The sequence below is a fragment of the Lycium ferocissimum genome, chromosome 2 (genome assembly GCF_029784015.1).
Source record: "Lycium ferocissimum isolate CSIRO_LF1 chromosome 2, AGI_CSIRO_Lferr_CH_V1, whole genome shotgun sequence".
In the NCBI taxonomy this organism is placed as follows: domain Eukaryota; kingdom Viridiplantae; phylum Streptophyta; class Magnoliopsida; order Solanales; family Solanaceae; genus Lycium; species Lycium ferocissimum.
Window position 1 is genome coordinate 44,750,237 of NC_081343.1, and position 12,610 is coordinate 44,762,846.

Consider the following 12,610-nt stretch of genomic DNA (forward strand, 5'->3'; position numbering starts at 1 on the left):
TTTATATGGTAGTTTGTATTTGAAATTATATGAAAAAGTTGTCGCTAAGTAAAAAAAATGTTGAGTGTTCAAATAGCAACAGTGACAATTTTTGGGGGGATAGAGTGTTTAGTTTTAATTTATTTTTGTAAATAAAGTAATAAAAGTAATTCTCTTGGTCTACGTAACCTTCGCAGAAGTCACCCAACTCGTGTCTTTTTATAGCAGCGTCCATTGCATCTGCTAAAAAACTTCTTAGGCTCTTCAATATCTATCATCTTTCTATCTCTACATACACTTTCCAACTTTGTTTGTTCTTTGCTTTTTGATCTTCTAAATTTCTAGTACTGCTCTATATTCTCTAGCTTACCAATTCTTTTGATAAATTTATGGACAAAGGATGGGGTCTTACCCTTGATAGTTCTTCTTCTGATAAAGTTGGTTTTTTTAAAAATAAACCTGTTTTTGGTTTTAATTTAAGTCCAAGATTGAATCATATCAACGCCGGTGAAATGTTTTCCGGCTCGGCTGATGAGACACGTGGCATGGTTAATGAAGTTGACTTCTTCTCTGAGAAGAAACCTATTGGTCTTGTTGTAAAGAAGGAAAATTCTCACGTTGACAATTCTATGAAGACTGATTATGTTGTAAATGTAAGTGATGATCCCTTTTATTTTGGATTTGCTTTGACCTTTATTAATATGTACAAAAAATCAGGTAGAGTTAGAACCTATAAAGTTTAAATTTTGGATTTGCGTCTTTCATTTGAATAATTTCAACTGATAATAATTGTTTGTAATTTAATTTTATGTAGACTGGTTTGCAACTTGTGACTGCTAACGCTGGAAGTGATCAATCAACAGTAGATGATGGGATTTCATCGGAATTACTTGAAGATAAACGACCTAAAAATGAGGTAATTTGCAATAACTTATTCCTACTAGTTTATTATTCCAAAAGAAAAAAAACTTGTGGGCTTCAAATTTCTATTAATGAAACTTTAGTACTGTATTTTTTCTGTCACATATATGTATTTTTGATCTGGGAATTGAATTATAAATTTCTATTTTTCTTAATTTATTTATATAGCAGTTGGCACAATTGCAAGTTGAGCTTGAAAGGATGAATGCTGAAAATCAACGTTTAAAAGGGATGCTTACTCAAGTTGGCAACAGTTATTCTGCACTTCAGATGCATCTTGTTACACTCATGCAACAGCAGCAGCAGCAACAACAACAGCTGCAGCAGCAGCAGCAGCAACTGATTTCAAGAACTGAAAGTGCACATGGCCATGAGGTACAATTCCCAAAAACCTTAAGAAATACTACTCCTGATGTCTAAATAATTGCATGTGTCTTATATATACTTATCTAATATATAAACTTTTAAACTTTAGTGTAATTTATTTTACGATCGTAGATTAATTAGCCCTATTTTTATTTGGTTATCAATTAATGTTCATTATAGAAACTAGTATACAATTAATAATTACCATATAAATAACTTGATTATGCAAGAAAAAAAAAATTACACCTATAGTGTGTATGGAACTTAAACTCTATATGCCATGGAAAATGTTAACATTATTAAATTTCTTTAGGTTGTTGAAGTGAAGCCTGAAGAAAAGAAGCAAGAGAATAATGAGACCATAGTTCCAAGACAATTCATGGAGCTTGGTCCAAGTGGTTCCAAAGCTAATCCAATGGAGGAGCCATCTCATTCCCACTCTTCATCAGAAGAAAGAACGCTTTCTGGATCACCTCGCAACAATACGGAATTAATGTCAAGGGATAAGGCAATTGGCCGGGAAGAAAGTCCAGGATCTGAGAGTTGGGCACCAAACAAGGTGCCTAAATTGATGAATTCACCGAAACCTGTTGAGCAATCAACAGAAGCAACTATGAGGAAAGCTCGTGTCTCCGTCCGTGCCCGATCAGAAGCTCCCATGGTATATCACTTGTTAGTTGTTGTTATTATTGATCATAATAATAGTTTTTGCATCAAAGTTTGCTGATCATTTGTTGGAAAATTTGCAGATTAGTGATGGTTGCCAATGGAGAAAATATGGTCAAAAGATGGCAAAAGGCAATCCGTGTCCACGTGCTTATTATCGTTGCACCATGGCTGTTGGTTGTCCCGTGCGCAAACAGGTACTCAACTATATATGCTCTACTTTTTCCTTTCTAACTTGTATACACGGACAATATAAAAAATTACATAATTGAATTTTCTTGTACTGTTAGCGAATAAAAGTATAATGATATATGTAGAAGTAATTCTAACGTGGAGAATTGTTGTAAATGTTCAGGTACAAAGGTGTGCAGAAGACAGGACAATCTTAATAACAACATATGAAGGTACACATAACCATCCCCTACCACCAGCAGCTATGGCTATGGCATCCACAACCTCAGCAGCAGCAAACATGTTACTCTCTGGTTCCATGCCAAGTGCTGATGGCATGATGAATACAAATTTCCTAGCAAGGGCCATGTTACCATGTTCATCTAGCATGGCAACTATTTCAGCATCAGCTCCATTTCCTACCGTCACATTGGACCTAACAGCCCAAAATCCAAATGCTGCATTGGCTAATTATCATCAAAGAATTAATCCAGCTAGTAATCAGTTCCAATTTCCTTTACCAGCTGGACTTAATCAGCCGAATTTCGTTGCCTCAATGTCAAGTGCACAAATGCCACAGGTTTTAGGCCAAGCTTTGTATAACCAATCAAAGTTTTCAGGTTTACAAGTTTCTCAAGACAATATTCACCACCCCTCATTTTCTCATGACACACTCTCCGCTGCCACAGCCGCCATTACCGCTGACCCCAACTTCACTGCCGCCCTTGCTGCCGCTATCTCCTCCATCATCGGTGGTTCTCAACCGAACAACAGCAACAGCCCCATGTCCGCTCCGTCAAGCAACAATAACAACACTAGTAGTTTCACAGGGAACTAATGAAGAAAATATGAGCCATATTATTTTCTTTTGTAAAACTTGCTGTCAATTACCAATATTCCTCTTCATTCTTTTTTAATATTTCTTCCTTAGGATATTAGGGGCTGAAACTTGGAATGAATATACATGTTCATATCGTTTTGCTTTGTATTATTATCGTTGAGGCCCGGGGAGGGGGGGGGGGGGGTAAAGGGTATAGGAGATAAAAAAAGTTATTTTCATTCTTTTATTCTGATTTTGGATGTTGGGGTATACACACAAAAGCAAATGCAGTGTTCTTAGTCGCTTAATCAAATCATCTTCTGTTGTACTAATTGTCTTTACGTGAATGTCATTGTTATTTTCCTTTTTCTCCTGCTCTTTAGTAAGTTGGAAAAAATTAGGACTTAAAAGAGTAGTTGGCAAGATCCAAGAAGAAGAAAAGAATAATCAAACGTCAGAAAGTTAATATTCTGGAAGTTGCAGTGATTGGGGAATAGTCAATAAAATCAGGCTATAGTTGTTTGACACGTAAAGGTTGTTCTATTTTGGATAGGCTTGAAAAGTTTGAAATCATGAACTTTATTGAAACTTCAAAGCAACTTCCTTTTGATTCTCTAGTCATTCATCGAGCTGTTGGATCTCCATTAATTACAGAATTATGTTGGGTAATTGAAGTTGGAATCTGATGGATATAGTTTTAAAAACAAAGTTTACTTTCTTTGCAATACATATAAATTGGTAGCATGAAACTAGATGAAAACTACATGTTATAACTAGTTAAATTTTATTGACTGATATATATTTTTTACACTCACAAACTCGTAGTGTATAATTAAATACTAATAATAAAAAGTAGCGTCTCCTTTGCAAATTGAAAAGTTACACTATATGTGTAAATTAAAAAGTTTTAAATCGTCAATACTAATAGTTACACAACTAAATTCATTTGCCAATTAAACATCGTACAAGTCCCTGATAACTGCTAAGTTAACCTAAGGATATCCTAACATTTTAGTTCTCTTTGTTTTGGTCAAATCCATTATGTCCTCCATGATCTCGATGCATTCATGTCCGGAGATTTTTTGAAGTAACCAAAGAACTTTTAAAAGAACAAAAGGATTTGATTTATTAGTATATACAAGGACGTCTTCATTTGACTTCGCCTCCTTCAAGATGGTTTCCTGTCTCCTATCTCACTGTTTGTTTATTTATTTATTGTTATTATTTTCATAAAGAGTTCACTCTCTTTTTCAATAGTTGGACTCACAAAATGATGGTATAACAGCTAGCGATGGGGCCAAAAGTGTTAATCTACTTATAATAGCAAATCTTTTATTGTAAAAGAAAATGCAGCAAATTAAATGCCTCCTTCGTAGCAACATCATATGGGCTGACCATAAGATTTATTTTGAATACAATGGTCATTGAGGCACTGAGTTTATAAACTTTCATAAGTCTTTAAAAACAGCAGGGACGAGAATTATATTTTATTTTCTGAGGGATAAGAAATTAATAAATAAATGACGTGGGTTATATTCACCACAAGATTAGTAAACGGAATAAATCGAGCAGCTGAATATCCAAAGCACGCATGTTCTTAGATGTGAACATGAGGTATTTTAGGATAAAGTACCAAAGTTATCCCTATACTAATTAAACTTGAGCAATTTTGCCTTTTATTAAATGTTTGATTTAATATTATCTCATTATTAAGAAAAAGTCACATTTTAATCCTTGACCTCTATTTAAGCTTTAACTTGAGAATAATTTTAATTATAGTAAGAAATTGATGGTAAATTTGAATTATTTTTTTTTGAAGAATTTAGACTCGCTAATCCGCCGCTTTCACATAAGAACAAACGCGTAAAAATTTGCTAAAGACAGAAATATAAATTGACCTAAAGTGTAATAGAAGATAAAATTGAGCAAATTCGAATAATACATGAACAAATTTAGACCTTTTTCTCTTAAAAATTATTTCTAGTCTACTAATACAAATTGAGAGTGACTGCATAATTGTGATAAACAGAAGTTCGTGGATGACTGCAATATTGAGTAAAAGTTTTGTGCCTAAGGACAAAAAAAAAAAGGTACACGCGTATAAGAGAAGTCTAAAATCGGAGTATTTTATTGGACAACTCAGATACGTTATTGACTTCCGGGCACATAGGACTTTTAATTTCATGATGTGCCTACCAATCATGTATCAATTTAATAATCCTATTATTTTAAACAAAGAAAAGATATAAAAAGATCGAACGTGTGACTTTGTGGGTCGCAACCGTACTATATCCACCGTACAACATCGTTTACCAACGACCTTATTATTATCATTATTCACACATGCTCCCATGTGCGTTTCTCTTCCTCTTTTTATCATAAAAATATCTCATTTTGTGTAACTTTTAGTTTACATAAATGGGATATTTAGATATGTGAGTAGACGAGATCACTTGCACCTTGCTCTAAAGGATGGATATTTTAATTATTGCGGTTCAAGTCCTTGTTGGACATGCCATAAGAATTGCGAAGAGACACTGAAAGGTGTTGGCACAGCTAAATCACTGAGGTGTTTATAAGTAATGTAAATCAATTAATTTGGAAAACGTAATTAACTAATATCACTTAAATTAGTAAGCTTTGAAACACAAATTCGTGATTGATACAACATTGATTTGTTTACAGAGAGATGGAGAGACATTAGACAAAATTCTGGAACTTTAATAATGAATCTTTTAGTCATAATTGCAACACATGCTAAAACAGAAGCCTTGGCATAATGGTAATGCGTACATGCACACAATAGATTCAATGCGATTCGCCTCTTTCAGACACTTCGCACGCCTCTTTTATCAATTCTCATATGTTAACTATCTGGTGGCGGATGGGGGCATTGGCGGAGCTAGCGTGACGAACCCTCTTTGTCGAAAAACTATAGTATAAGGTTAAAATTATTTTATAGATGTTGAACCTCTTTAACTATTTTAAATATTTATTTTCTTATATTATGAATCGTTCAGAAAATTCTAGTAACGTTGACTTGGAAATCCATTTGGGCTTCAACAATTGTGCCACGACCGATTTGCTTGCGGCATGCATTTTTATCATTTCTGGTCTTTAATTTTTGTCCTTACTTTCAACAAATTTTTGGGAGAAAAGTACCCTTAGGAAGATTCTGCGAAAATTGGCCCATTTGCATAATATAGATGCATGCTAATGTTATCTTCTTCTTCTTCTTTTTTTTTTTTTTTTTTTTTGTCCTTTTTATTGACTGTATTTAATTGAATTCTTCTTTTCTTTCTCTCTCTTTCTCTCCCCTCAAATCTCTGGTCTTTAATTTTTGTCCTACTTTTCATTTAATGAAAATTTTTGGGAGAAAAGTACCCTTAGGAAGATTCTAGGGTCGAACACAGAAGAGACAAAAAAATAAAAAAATCGCAAGGCAAGATTTTCATAAAAACTATATCATACGGCATAGTTCTATAGTATCCTACAAACTATGCCGGACAAGACATAGTTTCTATGCCCACCAATAAATGTTTCAAAGATATTTCAGCAATTAAATGTCATTTATGAGTATATTTCATTGTATTCCATTGATAACTTAATTATTTCATTGTATTCCGGTGTAAATTTTTCTATATTTGGAAGTATTTCTAAAAGTTTGGAATGGAGTAATGAGAGAGAAACATAACTTTCTATGTAACTTTGTTCGTTTAGGCATAGTTTGCTAAGAAACCTTGGATTGTGATTTTTTTCTCAAAAACTAGTTACGATTTGTAAATATAGAAAAAGTATTGTTCAACCTATTAAAAGGTAGTTGCTTATGTAAGTTTCATTTTTTTTTGTTCTCATGGATATTTTCGACCACTTCTTTATCACTTAAAGTGACGAAGGACAAAAATTAAAGACCAGCGATTTGAGGGACAAAAATTAAAGACACCCAAAGATAGGGGCCAATCGTGCCAATTGAACTAATGTTATCTCATATAATCTGCATTTCTTGCCTGCCTATGCTCATTGAATTTAATAGGCCATCAACTCATGAATATGGATCTGCCCTGACAGTGCTCAGATCTGCGTTAGTGTGACCCAATAGGTGGCCCATCACTTAGAGAGTGGGCCGACGTATGGACAGTCAAAGACTTGTTATAAGAAAAATTACACGTTAAGTCAAGCTTTTGAATTTTGGAACATAATTAGCACATCTTTTAAAATTCTTCAAAAATGACAGATTTTATACCTTTATGCCATATTTAAAAAAATCTTATAAAAAAAAAAATCCCCCTAAATTAGGGATTGACTATATTTGCTTATTCTTTGTTACTACTATCATTTATCTCCATTCTTTAAGGAATATACTCATCTTTATTCATCATTATCTTTCTTTAACTAATAAACATTTATCTTTCGCGCAATTCTCTCTTCTTCAACCAATACAGCAACCCCCCCCCTCCACACATGCTACTACTCATCTCCTCATTCATTTTCATTTTTCCTTTTTGGTTGATGCGAGTTCTCGAGAATTTGCACGAGGTTATAAGGTTATATATATATATATATATATATATATATAAGACATGCATAATTTTATTACACACTGCATATGCCATTTTGTCACCGGAGCGTTCAAATTATGCAATACACATATGACTTACATTAAAAAGAAAGATCGTTAATTTTTTTTTAAAAAAATTACAACTATTGTTTAAAAAAATCCAGCAAATACATTTTAAAAAACACATCTGAAAAACAATTTTTATATAAGTTAGAATTGCATATACAAATATTATTAGTTTACACACAAAATTATACGAGACATAAAATTTATTATATGAGACATAATAAGATGATACTAGGTATATAAAACGTATTATATAAGGTATAATGAAATTATAAGAATAGGGGAGGGGGCCGGAGTAGAAAGGGGAAAACCCGTAGGAGAAGCAGTTATAGCAGATATGTTATGAGCAAGAAAATAGGAAGATCACATTTATTATAAATTATTATTTATGGCAAAATCATTCTTTGGAAGAGAGATAAAGCGTGAAATTAGCAGCACATCCCCTAAAAATTTGGAACAAGAAGAATTCTCTTATAAAATGCAACTGTTACAAAATGTTAATCAAGTAATACTGCTACAGTTTTGCAAATATCCCATAGTTCGAGTACATGAATTCTTCTTCGGGAAAAGGACACAAGTGGCCATCCGGCCCAAACAATTTGCACGATTGTCCTTATTCCGGGGTGGTCTTTAATTTTTGCCCCTCAAATTGCTGATCTTTAATTTTTGCCCTTTGTCAAAAATACCCCGAGTTTCTAGGTTCGAATCCCAACTTAGTTACAAATAATAATTTTGTATGAGAGAACTTAGAACAAAATTAGGCCTATTCGGGCAAGAGTTACGCCTTAACTTTTGTAGAATTCCAGGAGAGTGAAAAAAAAATTGCCTTACAAAATTTCGCAAGGCAAATTCTGCCATAAGGCAGAATTTTCGCGAAGCCTTGCCTTGCCAATTTTTTTTACTAAGCTGGGTTTCAAACCCAAAATCTCGAGGTATTTTCAGCCACTTTTTTAAGCTAAGGGCAAAAATTAAAATTACCATCAATTAGGACAAAAATTAAAGACCAACGCCTTTGAAGGGAAATCTGTGCAAAAAGATGACTATTGGATGGCCCAAGAACCTTAAAAGACATTTTTTAGCCTTTTAAAAATAATTCCATTTCGTAACCTCTTTTCAACTAATTCCAACATATATATAAACCGTATCATCCATTATGTAGAATTGTATCATTATTGTATATGATATGTGTCATACATATAGAAACTGTATCATTGTTGTGTGGAATTTGTATCATTACAATATGTGTTTAGAAAATGTATCATTGCTGTATAATTTGTGTTAATAAATTTATAATCAACGTATACTTACTAATTATACCGTACTATACAATTATTATAAACATATTATATATGTTTTGGAATATTTATTGAAAGCTCAATCAACGTATACTTACTAATTATACACATATTATACATATTTTGGGATATTTTTTGAAGGCTCAATATGAATTTTTTTCGTCGCCTATTTGTTTCATTTTTGTTGCAAGCTTAGTCGCTACAAAGTGTGTCGTTCTTGTGGTGACCCCCTGGAGTCGTCCCAAAGAACCTTTAGCAACAGCAGTACATGCATCGCCCTTTAGCAACTTTAGTCGCCACAATAAAGCCTGATCTCTTATAGTGATTAGGCTACTGGATTAGGCTTGTCAACAATTTGGACCGAAAAGCCAATTCGTAGCAATAACTCAAATATGGGCCATTAAAATTTCCGATGGCCGGGTAACTTCCTTTTCCCTTCTTCTTTAGCATCATTCCATCAAAGTGTTATTTTCTTTAAACATGAAAATTATGTTGCAACTTAGTGGCATCCTGAGATACGGTTCCATGTTTCGAACTTCATAGAGCCCGTTTGGATTAGCATAAGTTTCATGTCAAACGAGCTTATAAGTCATTTTTTAATTTATTTGCTGTTTGATAAAATAGAAAACAACTTAAATTAAGTTAAAAAGTGCTTAAAATAAGACAAAACCAAGAAGTTGCTCAACCCCAATTTTATTATTATTATTTTTTTTTTTTTTTTTGCTTAAAAGCCATTTTGGTTTGACCAACAACTTTACCCTTTTATCTCTTATATTTTCTCGTTAATTTCAATACTACCAAGCTAAAAAAAATCCTTTAATCACTTTTATCCAAACACGAATGTTTATTTATAAAATAACTTTCAGCACTTAAAAAATATTTTAAGCACTTATGCTTAAAAGCCACTTTTTTTCAGCTAATTCAAACTGGCTCTATATATTTATGCATAAAATCAATTCAACGTGCAAACCTAAATTCATAAACTAATCTTACCTAAAGAGTCGATGGGTTCAGATTTAAAAATGTACAAGTGATTCAAATTGAAGATAGCCAAGTCAGTAGAAACCGCTACAAAATGCTAAATCTGTTTAAAATGTCAAATGCTATTAGAAATATTTTACGACATCAATAAAATGTGTCATTAAAGTACATACTTCAAACTCATTCTATTCACTTATCTCTTTTTCCTGTTTCTCCCAAAAAAAAAAAAAAAAAAAAAAAGATAACTTTTTTCTTTTCTTCTAAAGTTATAAAGCTTAACGGTTCCAAATACATATGACTTTGAATTGATGTGAGATTTCCGTATTCTTTTTTCTTTTCAATTACCCAAACATGTGTTTATATTATATCTACTACTGTAACTTCATTCTTTTTTAGGACATATTTATCCGTGCATAAATATAGTTCCTAATCAATCAATCAATATATAATATAAACCTAGGAATAGACAATCCTATGTGGCACCTCTCTATGGCCAAGGATCCTATTTGTCTTTTTTCTCCTTTTTTTGGCTTTTTATATAATTTTTAATTATTTTATTTTAATTTAAAAGTCATCTCCATTACTCACACCCCTTCATCTTCATAACTTCTACTCTTAATTAGTAATTAATTTTATAATTCCTAATTTAATTTACAAGTTATGACACCTAATTAAAATCACACCAACATTGTATTTTCATTCCAATAAATGGAGAGTATCTATCTATATCTATATATAATATAAAGCTAGGCATAGACAAGGTGATGTGGCACCTCTCTATGGCCTTCATTAGTATTTATCTTTTTTCTCAATTTTTTGACCTTTTTCTCTTCATTCTCTATTTTACTAAATAAAATAAAATATTAAAGGTTCATCCCCCACATATAATAAAGACTCCTCATCATTTACTAGCATTATTTGTCATTACTTTCCTTATAATTATTGTAATTTAATTGTTTTCTTTTATTCCCCTCATTCAAACTATTTAACAACCAAGAATATCTCTTACTAACTAAATGGAGTAATAACGGAAAATAAAGTCACAGAAACGTTGTCAGTGATCATCAATTGAAAAAGAAAAAGAAAAAAACTCAAAGAGTTGTTTGGTTTTCATTAGGAAATTAATGCCGACGTAGCATGAATTTTAACAAGCATTAATCTGGAAATGTAAATACCACTTAATTATGGAATTTAAAAGGTTTCACCATTAAACATTAAACTCCTCTATATATACACACACAACCTTATTCCTCAGGTTGCTTTTATATATGCTTATATGGATTTCATGCCTTTTTTATTTCACGTAAATGTTATTACATATAGATATTTTTGTTTCTTCCATAAGAAATATAATAATAATGGTAACCTTTTGATTTCTAATAGGAGCAAGATACAAATATATCCATGCTAGCATTTTTTTTAATCCAGCAGTTCACACTCAACTCATGTGCTACGATAACATCCTTTAAGCACTTGATCAAATGCCGATGGATTATGTGCAAGTGCAGTGTAAGTAACTGCTGCTCTAAAATCAATCAACAGTTTTATTATTTTTCATTAAGTTATTAATATGTATATGTGTTCTAATTTCTAAGGTTTCAAACGTTTCTCCTCCACTTATAATTGCTTATTTATTAGATTTATTAACATCTCATTTTTTTTTAGTGTTTATTTAGTTAGTATGTTTAGCTAATAACCTCTTGCCAATTTGCGGATGTAGATTAAGAAATGGAAGTTATCCAACATAGCAACTACATTTATGAGTTTTTTTTGTTGCTAATACGTATTTTTGTGAGTTTTGCAGAAAGGTGGTGTTTTTGAGTAAACTAGAAATATGAAATGTGATATTGATTATATTGCGGTATGAATTTCTATTTTTCTACTCTATTTCAGGGAGTTCTTAAGTTATGCCTAAAGTAGAGCAATATGCAGTGCACAGAGAAGCAGTGGCGGAGCCACATGCACCCAAGCGGTGTCAACCGATACCCCTTCGTCGAAAAATTACACTGTGTAAATATGAAAAAAAGAACTTTTTTTATGTATATATACTATGTGTTGAACCCCCTTAATTTCATCGTATATTTATTTTTTTTAATGTTATGACACGCCTTAAAAAATCATAGTTCCGCCACCGTAGAAGTGATAGGAATTTTTGTTTATGATGGAATTTTAAGAACATATTTTTCAATTCGCAAAACGTTTTGATATTTGTGACTGCTGTCAATTAATCATTTGTTAATGTTGGTAGAAGTGGTAAAAGAGATTTTATAAAATTTAATATGTTTTGTTGTTGTTTATTCTCTTTGCGATTTAAATGAGAGAAAATTTTGAAGCGCCAAAATTTATATCTTAAATAAAAGAAAAAACCAAATGTGATACTTATATGTGTATATTTTAAATGTACAAATGAATTTTTTTAAATTTTGTTAAATATATGCACATAAAAAAAATTATTTGTGGTCAATAGCATGATGATGTGGCATAGTTCTTTGGCCAAAGATTTTTTTTTTTTTTTTGGGACTTCTTTCACTTATTTCTTCATTTCATTCAATTCGTGATCTCCCTTTTGGAAGGAATGAAGATATTTTCCGGTTACATTTCATGCTTGTAACAGTTTTGGCAACTTGAAAGACCCTTTAACTTAATTATATAACTTGAAGGGGTCTTTCATCATTAAATCGTGACACGACCATATATATAGATACTCACCAATCACCATATGAAAATAAAATTGTTGGCATGCTGCTGCTTAGTGAATCATCTCTCTTAAGTTAGGTTAGTGTTTTC

At 32.0% G+C, this 12,610-nt stretch overlaps 1 protein-coding gene across 2 annotated transcripts; it reads left to right on the forward strand.

Annotated features, from left to right (window-relative positions):
• Positions 1-221: 221 nt before the first annotated feature.
• LOC132039563 (WRKY transcription factor 6-like) lies at positions 222-3,089 on the forward strand. 2 transcript variants are annotated; one of them, XM_059430053.1, is made up of 6 exons: positions 222-632; positions 794-895; positions 1,072-1,275; positions 1,580-1,927; positions 2,016-2,129; positions 2,288-3,089. In XM_059430053.1, the coding sequence occupies exons 1-6, from the start codon at positions 369-371 to the stop codon at positions 2,939-2,941; spliced, it is 1,686 nt and encodes a 561-aa protein (XP_059286036.1). In that variant the 5' UTR covers positions 222-368; the 3' UTR covers positions 2,942-3,089. The 2 variants fall into 2 exon arrangements, with proteins under 2 accessions (XP_059286036.1, XP_059286028.1); XM_059430045.1 differs by having other exon boundaries at positions 223-632; positions 1,069-1,275.
• The last annotated feature ends 9,521 nt before the right edge of the window (positions 3,090-12,610 follow it).